The sequence below is a fragment of the Ictalurus furcatus genome, chromosome 25 (genome assembly GCF_023375685.1).
Source record: "Ictalurus furcatus strain D&B chromosome 25, Billie_1.0, whole genome shotgun sequence".
Lineage (NCBI taxonomy): Eukaryota > Metazoa > Chordata > Actinopteri > Siluriformes > Ictaluridae > Ictalurus > Ictalurus furcatus.
Genome location: NC_071279.1, coordinates 13731772 through 13744135, shown reverse-complemented (window position 1 = coordinate 13744135; position 12364 = coordinate 13731772). Strand labels below are relative to the sequence as shown.

General features: G+C 40.0%; 1 protein-coding gene across 1 annotated transcript; it reads right to left on the bottom strand.

Annotated features, from left to right (window-relative positions):
• Positions 1–746: 746 nt before the first annotated feature.
• On the bottom strand, positions 747–8100 carry LOC128601251 (cell cycle control protein 50A-like). Its single transcript, XM_053614300.1, has 7 exons — positions 7592–8100; positions 6105–6221; positions 4434–4541; positions 4223–4310; positions 3978–4124; positions 2129–2335; positions 747–1882 (listed from the first exon to the last, which is right to left on the bottom strand). The coding sequence occupies exons 1-7, from the start codon at positions 7835–7837 to the stop codon at positions 1689–1691; spliced, it is 1107 nt and encodes a 368-aa protein (XP_053470275.1). The 5' UTR covers positions 7838–8100; the 3' UTR covers positions 747–1688.
• Positions 8101–12364: the final 4264 nt, after the last annotated feature.

Genomic DNA, 12364 nt, shown 5'->3' with positions numbered 1-12364 from the left:
TTGATAAATAGATCTGGTTTTAGGAGATAAACTGTCGTGTTCCACCTATTACTAGCATTTTATTTGAATAATTTTCAGTCAAACTGTTGTAAAGGTATTTAATAATGCTATTACGCCAAGACGGGTAGGCAATAGATCATATCTTAGATGAGTAAATGGGAAGTGTGTGCCATCTCCCCAGAGACAGGTGCAGAGAGCAGAAGGGGTCAGGTTCACTAGTATCTCAGGAGTAGCATGTGTAACTTGACAGCTCTACTGACTGACATCAATGCAATCGTGCACATCATCTCATATATCATTAACTGTGCCAAGTTTCTGCTGTATTTTTCTTCTATAGCTGCGGTGTATTCTGGAATCCTCTGTATATTTCACACACCATTAATATGATACCAGATGTCACTGGAAAACTGTGCAAAAAGAAGTTCTTGCACTTGTTTTTTTGGGCACAAACAGTGAAACCTGACCGTTGCCTCGTTTGTTTGAGATCATTGAATTGTTCTCTCATACTAAACTACATTGTAATTGCTCTAGCAATGTCATTCAGTGACGTCAGTGCAGCACAAGCCTGCTAACTTCTCACAGGAATAACTCAAATACAACGCCAACCAATAAGTTAGCACTACACCCACTACGTACATCTTGACTATTTTAGTATAAACACATTTAATGTGTTTCATTGTGGCAGTTTCCTAGAAGAGTGTGAAATAAGACCTAGCTATGAGAAACTGAAACAATAAGCTGAAAAGTTTGTTTCCATCTAATTTTATTTCTCTGGAAACACATCCATAAGTGACCAAAATGAACGACATAAAAGCTGTGCCAAGCCTAAAGTGCAAAGAGCTGGACATGAACAAGACAACCTGTGACACTCAAAATCTTCAAAACCATAAAACCAAAAGAAAAAAAATAAAATAATAATAATAATAATAATAATAATAAAAAAAAACACTAACAAGGAATGCATTTAAATAAAACACACACAGGTCAAGAAATAACTGAGTCAGGTCATGGCACTCTATAAACCATATAAGCAGGAATTACTTTTGATCCCAAGGAACTTTACACTATATAAACTTCAGAATTTGGTATTAATTACATCCATTTAAATTTTAGTCGGTCAGCCAAGTCGATGCATTTTGCACTGGGTCTGTAAGGCTCCTGTTTGGTTGATCTACAGCTGTTAAAGATGTTGACCTACTGGATCATGTGTCCTATATCAGTTTCTTTAGGCAACAAGACTTGGGCAAGGATTCAGCTCTGACAGTTATAGCTTATATACACTAATTCACTTTAATCAAGTAAATGTTTTTGCAAAGTCACACTTATCATGGCCTGTTCAAATATATACACTTTAAAATTATAGAAGCCCATGAGCCATAATAAAATACAGAAATACTGACTAAATAATAATAATAATAATAATAATAATAATAATAATGACTTAGAACACTATTAACCTTTTTAAAAATACATACAGTACATGTATATAAAATTAAACAACTGTCTTAAACATAATGCTCTGCAGTGCTGCGCTCCAAGCAAGATACTCATATATACACACACAGGACACGTACACACACACACACACACACACACACACACACACACACACACAAAGAGACAAGCTCAGATGATAAGCGGTTGGTCATCATGCATGTGGCAGACGGCATGCAGGTGATCACACGAAGTTAGTTGGGAATGTCAGAGCTGTTGTTGCGGTTCCCGTATTTGTGGTGGATGAAGAGTAGGACGACTCCGAGGAAGAAACAGACGGAACCCACGGTGATGTAGGCGATGCCCAGGAACGGGTTCTTCCCTCCCATCCACGAGATGGTGCTGAGGATCATACGCTTTTGGCCATCAAAGCTGCGCACGGGATAATCTGAGAGTGACGGGTTAGGGAGCTTAGCAGCATTTCACAAAAGCATTTAGACTTCAGTTACAGTTCAGTATAATGCAACATTTCTCTTAACTAGTTATGAGCCCAATTCTAAGTTTAAAAAAAAAAAAAAAAAAAAACTAACAGTAATTACAATTCAACTTGAAATTATCTGTACAAAGCCGCATGATAAGTGCACTTCCAGAGACCTCCAGGAAACTGGGATTCAGATCTGAACTGAGAGGATACTGTAAGTGACTTCCAGAGTGTAGTTGCCTCTGGGAAGCGTTGGAGTCATGTTGTTCTTCTTCTGGATGATACGGTAGAGTTTCCTAAATGTGGGCAGGGCGGCCGTTCGCATCCACACGATGAAGTCTTCGTTAATGAAGCCGTTGTTCGCTGGGTCTGAATCCAGCTCATACACAGGCTTACGCCAGTTGACTGGTTTCGCAGTTCCTGAAAGAGAGAAGACTTGCTTTAGAGAAGAAGAAGAAGTGAAAAGTAAAGTGTGGAAAGTCATCTGAATCTTTTGCTGTGGACTAAAGCTTGTGACTATTCATTTAAACTACGTTTTGATGCACATCAATATTCCGATATTACTCAGAGTTTGGCAATATTGTAATTGGTATCGGGTCATGTGAACACCGAGGATCCGATTTTGATTTTGAATCAGATCCAAATTCTGATTCCCACCCCTGGGATATGGCTGTTTTAATCAGAAATTTGTTGCATGGAAACACCTTACCGTAATTTCCGGACTATAAGCCGCTACTTTTTTCCACACGATTTGAACACTGCGGCTTAAACAATGATGCGGCTAATTTATGGATTTTTATGGGCTAACGAGCTTCATGCCCCCAAAACATTTAGCCTCGTCACATCGGACCAATGAAATTACCGAACAGGTCACAGTGGACCAATGAAACTGTTCGAATTAAATCAAAACGCACTCACAATAAATTCTTCAGATCAGTCATTTTGCGCTTCATGCACACACCCTCATCATGGAAAACACACGAAGAAATGCATATGATGCAGCTTTCAAGTTAAAGGCGATCGATCTGGCTGTCGAAGAAGGAAATAGCATGCGGAGAGCAACTTTTGCTCAAGTCTGCCAGTGGATCCTAACAGCGTGGAGCAGTGTCAAAAAATCTACCAAGGGGTTTCGAAAGGCTGGACTGCTGCGTGATGAAGAGGACAGCACAAGCTCAAGGGCGAATTTGCCTCGAGACGTAAGTGACATTGAGAGCGACAACAAAAGAGAGACTGATGAAGTGTGTGACGAAGTACCGGTAATTCTGAGGCTGTTCAATTCTGACACTGAAGAAGACGACTTTAGTGGTTTTAGTGCACAGGAGGAAGATGAAGATAGCGATCAATGACTTTTCCTGGTAGGCAACTGTATTTTTTATTTTTTTAACCAGCCGTGTTACAGGCACTGTTCGGAAAAAAGCATTTACGGTACGTATTTAATTAAAAGTTTAAAAAATTTTTTGTGTAACATCTTTCTGTGTAAATATCTCATGTTACAATGTGGACACCTGCGGCTTATAGACAAGTGCGGCCTATATATGTACAAAACTTTTTTTCTTTTTAAAGTTAGTGGGTGCGGCTTATAGTCAGGTGCGCTCAATAGTCCGAAAATTACGGTGCTCAGGAAATCCACTGAAAGGAGATATACGTGTATGCTCGGTCTGCAAGGAATTATGAGTGCCAACAGATGCTTAGCTGTACTGTAGGCTCAGTACTTAGGAATGGCAACTCGGGCATACTTACAACCACCATGTATACAGGAATATCCGATGCCTCTACACACTTAAGTGAGCATTTAGTATACCTCCAATCAAGTTCTGGCTTCGGACCCAAAACAAAGTGGAGTTACTTTTTCTGTCCTTTTGTTGCTAATGTTCCTATAAGAGCATGCTCCTAAGTGTTTTATTCCTCTTACACTACTTTAACTTATTATTAATTAAATAACTACCAATAATGCCCAAGAAACGCCAACATTGGAATGTGCACATTACTATAAACCTTGCGGCTGAACTGCTCTCCGAGCTGCTCCTGAGCTCAGGAAGTGTTCTTGCATTTTATATCTTACCTTGAAAAACAGCGGTCAGGTTGGAAACACTGCCACCAGGGTTTCTGAATTTCACATGCTTATCCGTCCACCAGGCGATGCCCGTCTTTATGAGCGGAATTATGTTCCTGGTTCCATTGGGATCGAGATAAATCAATTCCAGCGTGTCTGCAGAAATTAGGGAAAAGCAATCAAGCTCGCTGACCGTCTCACAGGCTTTCGATTACATGATCACATGACTGTACTAAATTCCTTTTTTGTCTTACCATTAAACATGCTGTTAGCAATAGCGCCACAAGGCGCAATGGGTGTGTTTCCAATCGTGCGATATGGCTCACATTCTTTACTCGGGTCCTGCGGTAGAAAAGCACGAACAGCGAAGATATTAATGATCGATATGTCCTAATCTACACAGGTCTACTGCATGGAGACTCATTCACATGAGGCTGTACATCTGCGGATCCGTGTGATCCATACCTTCAGGGACGAGGCGTCTCCGTTCAGCTGGCTGTCATCTCTGGATTTCACATAGCGACGATGGTTTTGGTAGAAGTTTGAAAGGCCATAGTACATAAAAACGTTGCTCTGGGGATTAGAAAAACAACGTGAGCGTACCTCCTTTTGGAATTATACAGTCCAAAAATCCATGCACATGCATGTAAAGGCAATGTGAAATGGAAAATCTAACCCATGTTCTTTCTGCACTGTGACAGATTTCTGATTTTTTATTATTTTTTTATTCCACAGCGATGTATGAGGAATTCAGAGGCTGTTTAAGGTGGAAAAAGCTGCTGCTGTTGTTTTGTACTTCAGTAGTTCTCAAACCTTTCGTAGCCAGGCACCCCTTTAACTTAAATTAAATTCCATTGCCCCCCCCCCCAGTACAGACTAATTTTTTAACATTATTTACATTTGTCAAATAATATTTTAAGAGCTTTCAATTCCTGAACTTTCCACTGATGGAACACATTAGGGCTGAGTTACTTGATTGGTGCTTGAACCCCTAAATATAATAATATGGATAATATGCAGTCCATACAGGATTTCGTTTAGTTTTATTGTGATGCTTGATTTTGCTGTGGCTTTTTTCCAAATTTGCGATGCAACTTGCAGAGTATTTTGGGGTGGGTTTTTTTTTGCAGAAAACTACTTGAATCGCACGAAATTGTTTTGCAGCGATGTGTTGGTAAATGAGACCTTTTAGCTGCACTCATGTTTGACGCACATGAATCGAAGGAATGGCAACTCAGGCCGATGAATCAGCTTGGGCTGAAGGCTGTGATGATGTCACATGATGCGTCTCGGCCCAAATCTGCTGTAATTTTGACAAATAAATAAGTAAATAAATAAAATCGCAAGTTCCTCCGAATATTGCGGAGCTTGTTAGATTACGCGCTCATTTCTGCGATGGCAAAATCCTGGACGGACCGAATACGGGTTGTGATTTCCACTACTCTAAGAAAATCATTTTTAAAAGTCCACTTTGAGAGCCACTGTTGTGAATGATTAGCACAGCTGAATCATACACAATCTGACCAAGGACATTTGTTAACAAGGAAGAAAGGTCAGTGTCGATTACGTGTGTCTGGAGAACGTATGAAAACGCTGCATCCAAACATTTATGGATTGTTTCCCCTAAATAAATGGCTGACATGCTCACTGTACAACATGAAGCTCAGCGTTATATTGATTTTCCAATGGTCCTTAAGTAGTCACTTGTTCATTCCCATATCACCAGAACCCTGCCTTAATGGGTCTAATCTTGGATATAACAAAAATTTAATTAGAGGATGCAAAGGGAGTACCAGTTTGTAGGTGTAGTTTGTACTCTATGATAGCGCACAGCTACTTTAATGTTAACGTTATATCGGCACAATATCGCTGAAGAAGGAAGCTGAAAAGATGCAGCCACAACAAGGTTACACACAGTGCATCACAGGTCCGGCAGTGTGGTGTTAAAGCAAAACGGGAACTAGGAAGTGTGCTGTTCTCATTGGGGAAAGTCCGGCAAATCTTTAGTTCCTCAAAAGAGTTCAAAATCCTCTGTGTAAATACATCTTGTAGTGCCTATATATACACACACAAACATATATACACTATATGTATAGAAACTGAAGTGTGAGAAATTAAGCCACGCTGTGTGTTTACCTCAAAGGGCTGCTCAAGAGAGAAGGGCAGTGAGCATTTACATGGTGTCGTGCTGTTCCAGCTGCTCTGCGAGCAGTTGTAGCATGGACTTGAGGCGTCTGCCCCCGTGTAATCAATCTGTTAACAAAAAAAGGAAGAAAAAAAAGAGAGGAGAGATATGGAGCTGCATATGATATGGAGGCATGACTACACAAACACTTTAAAGAACAAATTCTTTATTGCTGTTAGTACTTCATTATTTGTCAAGCTTCTCCGATCTAGCTCCATTTAACTTCTATGAAACAAGTTACTGATGTTAGAACAGCTATAACCAGTTGTGAATTCACCAACGATCTATTTAATTCTTGCAAACTGAAGTTAATAAGACTGTAAACAATCAAATAAAAACAGCTGGTCATGTTACAGAGAAACTGCAACGTGAAGACTTCCATGACTGTAAACTTTACAGCTCGACCTCTGTAAAGTTTACTCTTCTATTACAGGCTCATCGTTCAATGGAAAAGAATATTTCCGCATGCAACATTCAGGAAGTTAAACCTGTATGAACGAGTGAATAAAACAAGTTTTAAAGAAGTCGAACCGGTGCTTTCTTCAAGCACACGACTGGATGTGCTGCAGTTTTGCAACAAGTAACGTGTTGAGACACGTTATCTCCACCACCAGTGGACAAATCTCTTTCAATTTTATATTTATCAGATATAAACATAACACATCCACTTCCCACCACCTTCAACACATTTACACATCCTGATCTTCATTAATCTCTTACAAGTTAGTGTCGGATAGAAGAGCACAGCTTGTCAAATCCAGTTGTCAGTGGGACAAGCTCCCCTAGCGCGTCGCTGCCCCAGGGACAGTTCTCCTAGTGCAGTGCTGCCCCAGGGACAGTTCTCCTAGTGCAGTGCTGCCCCAGGGACAGTTCTCCTAGTGCAGTGCTGCCCCAGGGACAGTTCTCCTAGTGCAGTGCTGCCCCAGGGACAGTTCTCCTAGTGCAGTGCTGCCCCAGGGACAGAATTCCTAGAGCTTCGCTGCCCCAGGGACAGTTCTCCTAGAGCTTCGCTGCCCCAGGGACAGTTCTCCTAGAGCTTCGCTGCCCCAGGGACAGTTCTCCTAGTGCAGTGCTGCCCCAGGGACAGAATTCCTAGAGCTTCGCTGCCCCAGGGACAGTTCTCCTAGGGCAGTGCTGCCCCAGGGACAGTTCTCCTAGTGCAGTGCTGCCCCAGGGACAGAATTCCTAGAGCTTCACTGCCACTGGAACAGTTTTCATTGTGCATTATTGTCACAGAAAAACGTAAAAATGACCCACTTAGGATTTAATGCTCAAGAATAATGAGAGTTTGTACAGCCAACACTACAGATGTCCTCACCTTTAAAAAATGCTTTCAATATTTTTTCTGATAAGAAGAAAATAACCAAGAAAGCGTGTGTAAAACAGAGTTAGTTCACATATTATTTAAAATACAGGTTACAGCGTTGCACATCCTCACCTCAAACTCCTTGATGTTGTTGGACGTTACGTACAGCCCGATACCGATAGGGATGAAGATCAGCCCGATAACGAAGAAGGCCGGTAACACCGTGCCAGCAGTAAGGATAGGCTGCCACGCCGGTAAACGCTGCTGTTTGAAAGCCGTGTTGTCCGGTTTTTTACTCCGGACGGCGTTTCCAGTAGCTCCCGAGACCCCGGGGTGATGGCCGTCTTCTTCCTTGGCGTTGTAGCTTGACGCCATCATGTTTGCGGCTGAAGCCAAATTAGCTTAGCTTAGCTAGGTGCTTAAATAAGCCGAAATACAAGCCACCCGTGGCTATTAACAAATAATTTAATGTTACTGTTAAATATACCTGTTAGCTACAAGTGTATGACCCTCTCGGAAGACAAATCCAAATTTTTATCCAATCTATGTTTTGTTTATTTCTATATTTAATCGGAGTGGTGTCTTTCCGGGAAATTTTGACACTAACACAACGTGATGACGTCAGGCGTCCGTGGGGACGTTAGCCGTGCGTAATGACGTCACGTCGGTGCATGTGACGGAAGATTCGGATATTGAATACGTTGGAAATATTATGATTTTTATTTGGTACATGTTGTATACATAAGTGTAAATGTTCAGTTATTTCCAACAGCTGACTCTTTTAGCTCCCAAAAGACTCATTGGCAGTTTTTAATCAAAACAGGTCATAATTTTTTTGCCTATCTATTATTTAAAATGATCCAGTAGTAAAATCCTGCCTCATTTTACGCCTCATTTGGCGTGAGAAACACGCTTTCAGGCTGTGTCTCGCGCTGCCCAAGTAAATCTCACGCCAAATTAAATTTCAAGCCGTAAAAATACAACAAATATGCTCGTATGATTTTTTTTTCTGTCAGTATCGAGAGGGTTAATTAGGCCAATGAAGCCCCGCAACAGAAGCGTCTGAATCGGCTGGGTCCTGTACCAATCATATTTCCTCCCCTGCTCTACAATGTCACTGTATATAAGCCGCTAACTATGAGGCGCCAAACTGGACAAAAGTGAAGCGAATGGGGAGAGAAAGAACGACAGTGAAAGAGCGTCGAAAGTGCGCGAGCGAGTGCGAAAGTGTGCGAGCGAGTGCGAAAGTGTGCGAGCGAGAGAGAGCGAAAGTGCGCGCGAGAGAGGGGGTGTGCGAGAGAGGGCGTGTGTCGGCCAGACAGAGCGAGTGTCGGCCAGAGAGAGCGAGTGAGAGCAGCACAGGACAACCTGGAGATACCTTCTGCTTTAGTAAGCAGAGTTCTGCCTTTTAGGGATAAATCTCATAATTACCAAAGAATTTTTTTTTCTGCCTTTTTCTGGATAATTGGGTTAAAATTCACCTGACATCATAATTTAGTATATTTTGTTATTGTGATTCCTAAATACGTGACACTGTCTTTAATAAGTCCTTCATAATGACATGCCTTGAAATGCGCAGAATTATTTGATATGTGGACATAATGTCCAGTTGGCACCCTGTCCATGGTGTACCCCGCCTTGTGCCCGATGCTCCCTGGGATAGGCTCCAGGTTCCCCGTGACCCTGAAGAAGGATAAGCGGTATAAAAGATGGATGGATGGATGGACATAATGTCCTCTGAAACAGGACGTCAGGGCGGGACTTATCGAATGGCCCCACCCCCTTTTTAAATATCCAATAGCGTTTAGTTTACCTCACAATCTGGGCTAAGCCATCCTCTTTCCCCCCTTTATTTTATTGAATTCAATAACATGGTCAAATACAAAGCAAAAAGAAGTCAATTGCATTGTTCAGATAATGTGAAATAAAATTAAAAAAAAATAAAAAAGTAATAACAACAGCAATAGAAAAGAACATTAATGTTTGGGCAGTTGCATGAATTAGTAAAACTTAATTAATTAAAAGATTAATTATGTCATTTTGTTTTTCAGAACAATTTGGGTTTTGTAAAATATCGTATGGTTTTAAATTTAAGGTTTTGTTCAGTTTTGCTTTCATGTCCGTTTTGAAGTCAATCTAAAATGACGTAGAGAGAACAGATGTGTATTTATAAGGTAATGTCCAGATGATAAATGTTGAGGTTTAAGCCATCTTGATTTACATGGAGGATTGGGATCAAACAGAATTAAATCTAGCATACCTTCGGAATGGGCAAATGGCACTGAAAGGAAATGTGTGGGGGGAAAAAACAGAAAAAGGCATGCCTGAGATTGGGTGTGAGGGAGGGTGAGAAGAACTATAAAATTAAGAATATGAGTGTGAAGAAAGTGTATGGTTGGCTAACAGTGGATGTGGTAAAAGAGCCAGCGGCAGAAAAAGTATAGAGCAGAGTGTTTGGAGATTTGGATGTAAAGAAAATATGGTCAAATGTGAATTTAAAATACAATAGTATAGTGTGAGAATAATGATTTTTTTAAATAAGGCATAACAGAATCTATATGTGCTAAATAAAATAAATAATGATGTGAATGTGATGTGTGATGTATGTAATAATGGTCATGAGAGTTTCATGCATTACTTTTTGGAATGTGGTGCTTTAATTTTTTAGATTTTTTAAAAGCTTTGTTAAAAGAAAATGGGTGCGGGGAGTTGGATTTGGAGGGAGGGTGGAGGGAAATATTTTTGTTCGGTTTGTTCAAAGAGGGGGAAACGGGGAACTCTTGCTTGATGAATTTTGTATTAAACCATGCCAGATTAGCAATTGTCCTCGTTGGCTGTATCCATCAAATGTAGAAATGTCCTCTGACTTGAGGTACATGGTTGTTTGCAGACATTTACTCTTTTGCATAATCTGCGTCCATTTTTACTTTCGTACATCTGACAAACTTGCAATTAAGTGGGAGTTTACTATTTCCACTTAAATCCAGATTCCATTCTTTTCATGCAGTGGTAGTTCGTAACGTGTAAACTGCACTGTGTAGGGTGTAGTGTTTTTGGTGTAGAGTGTACTGTGTAGGGTGTAGTGTTTTTGGTGTAGAGTGTACTGTGTAGGGTGTAGTGTTTTTGGGCGTATGATATGCTGTGTCAAAACACAGTAGTGTTTTGTGTGTACTGTGTAGAATGTAGTGTGTTGGAAGTAGGGTGTAGTATGTAGGTCTTTTGGGATTGGTTGTACTGTGTAGGGTTTAGTTTGGGGTTTAGGGTGTTTTGTGTAGATTGTAGTGTTTTGGGTGGCAAGTGTACTGTGTAAGGTGTAGTGTTTTGGGCGTAGGGTATGCTGTGTAGTGTGTAGGGTACAGGGTCTACTATGTGAGATTTAGTGTTTTGGGTGTAGGGGGTACTGTTTAGGGTGTAGTGTTTTGGCTGTAGGGTTTTTTTGTTTTGTTTTTTGACTGTTTAAAAAACATTGTCAAAGTACTGGAAGGCACCGATTTGTTAGCTGGAACCCAAAACCCTGCCGCTGCATCCTTTAAGGGCAGAGTAAGCTACTACCTACACATCCTTCTGACCACCAGATGGCACTAATACACAATGTGTTGAAAAGTTTCAAGTAATTCAGCTCACTCAATCTCAAATTAATCATTCAGCAACAACCGAGCTGAATTGTCATCACATAAATAACATCATTTACACACACACACACACACACACACACACACACACACACATACATAAATACTGTATCTAAATACTATTCTATTTCTATTATTCTCTCATTAGTTCACACCAATACAATATATAAAAAAGAAAAGTGCCCAAAAATGAATAAATCAGCTTTATGCAAACGACTTGTTGTAGTGTATACTTGGGAAGACTCTCTATCTATCTATCTATCTATCTATCTATTTATCTATTTATTTATTATTTCTTCTGTTATTTGTTTCTGTATGTAAATATTTTGTCTAAACACAGTTGTTGCTGAATGCTTCACCTGAGATTGAGTGAGCTGAATTACTTGAAACATTTCAGCACAGTGTGCATTAGTGCCATCTGGCGGTCAGAAAGATGTGTACATAGTACATTACTCTACTCTTAATGGATGCTGCGGCAGGGTTTTGGGTTCCAGCTAACAAATCTATTCCTTTCAGTACTTTGAAAATGTTTTTTAAACAGTCAAATGGTAACACGATGGTAAATGTAATGCTGTGAAATTCTTAAATAAAGAAATCTCTTATATGATAGATCTACAATTGGTTATAGCTGGTATTTACAGTGAACCTGTTGACAAACCCATATACAGTATAACCTAATCTAGTTAAACCTACGTTTAACTGAGCCCTATTACTTCATAGGCAGGGCTTATTTGAACAAAATAAAACTTAGTTTAGTTACAATAAAATACCCCAAAGGCTTTAGGAATGGTTCATCCAAAGCAGTCAGCCCATTAAGAAAATAAGTGAAAACAGAAATCTATACCTTTTTGAGATTTTGAGGCTAAAACTACTACTTTTAAGGTAAAGCATTTTTGTATATTGCTCCCATTCAATATAGTGCATTGTGCATGAAAAAATTGCCAGATATCTATGAATTTTTGCACTTTCATGCATATGTTTCAGGTATACCAGACCATACCAGACCAGAACTGAAGCTAGGCGATGGTTCTGAAAGCATTATATCTTGCCTTGCTTTACCTTGCTTTGCCTTTTCTCCAGGGGTCCCAGAGTGTATTGTTGTTTAAAAAAAAAAAAAAAAAAAAAAAATCGTATTTACATTTACAGAATTTGGTAGATGCCCTTATCCAGAAAGACTTAAAGATGTGCTTTGAAGTCTCTATCAATAAATACATCCTGGTTCATTAGATCACAGACTAAGTGCTATCAGTTTAAGAGTGCTTTTTTTTTTTTT

Excerpts from the sequence above, each read along its gene's own strand:
- LOC128601251 (XM_053614300.1), bottom strand. The coding sequence starts at position 7,837 with ATGATGGCGTCAAGCTACAACGCCAAGGAAGAAGACGGCCATCACCCC. Across the intron at positions 6,222-7,591 it reads ACAACATCAAGGAGTTTGAG|ATTGATTACACGGGGGCAGA; the intron begins GTGAGGATGTGC and ends TTTTGTTAACAG. Across the intron at positions 4,125-4,222 it reads TGCTAACAGCATGTTTAATG|ACACGCTGGAATTGATTTAT; the intron begins GTAAGACAAAAA and ends TAATTTCTGCAG.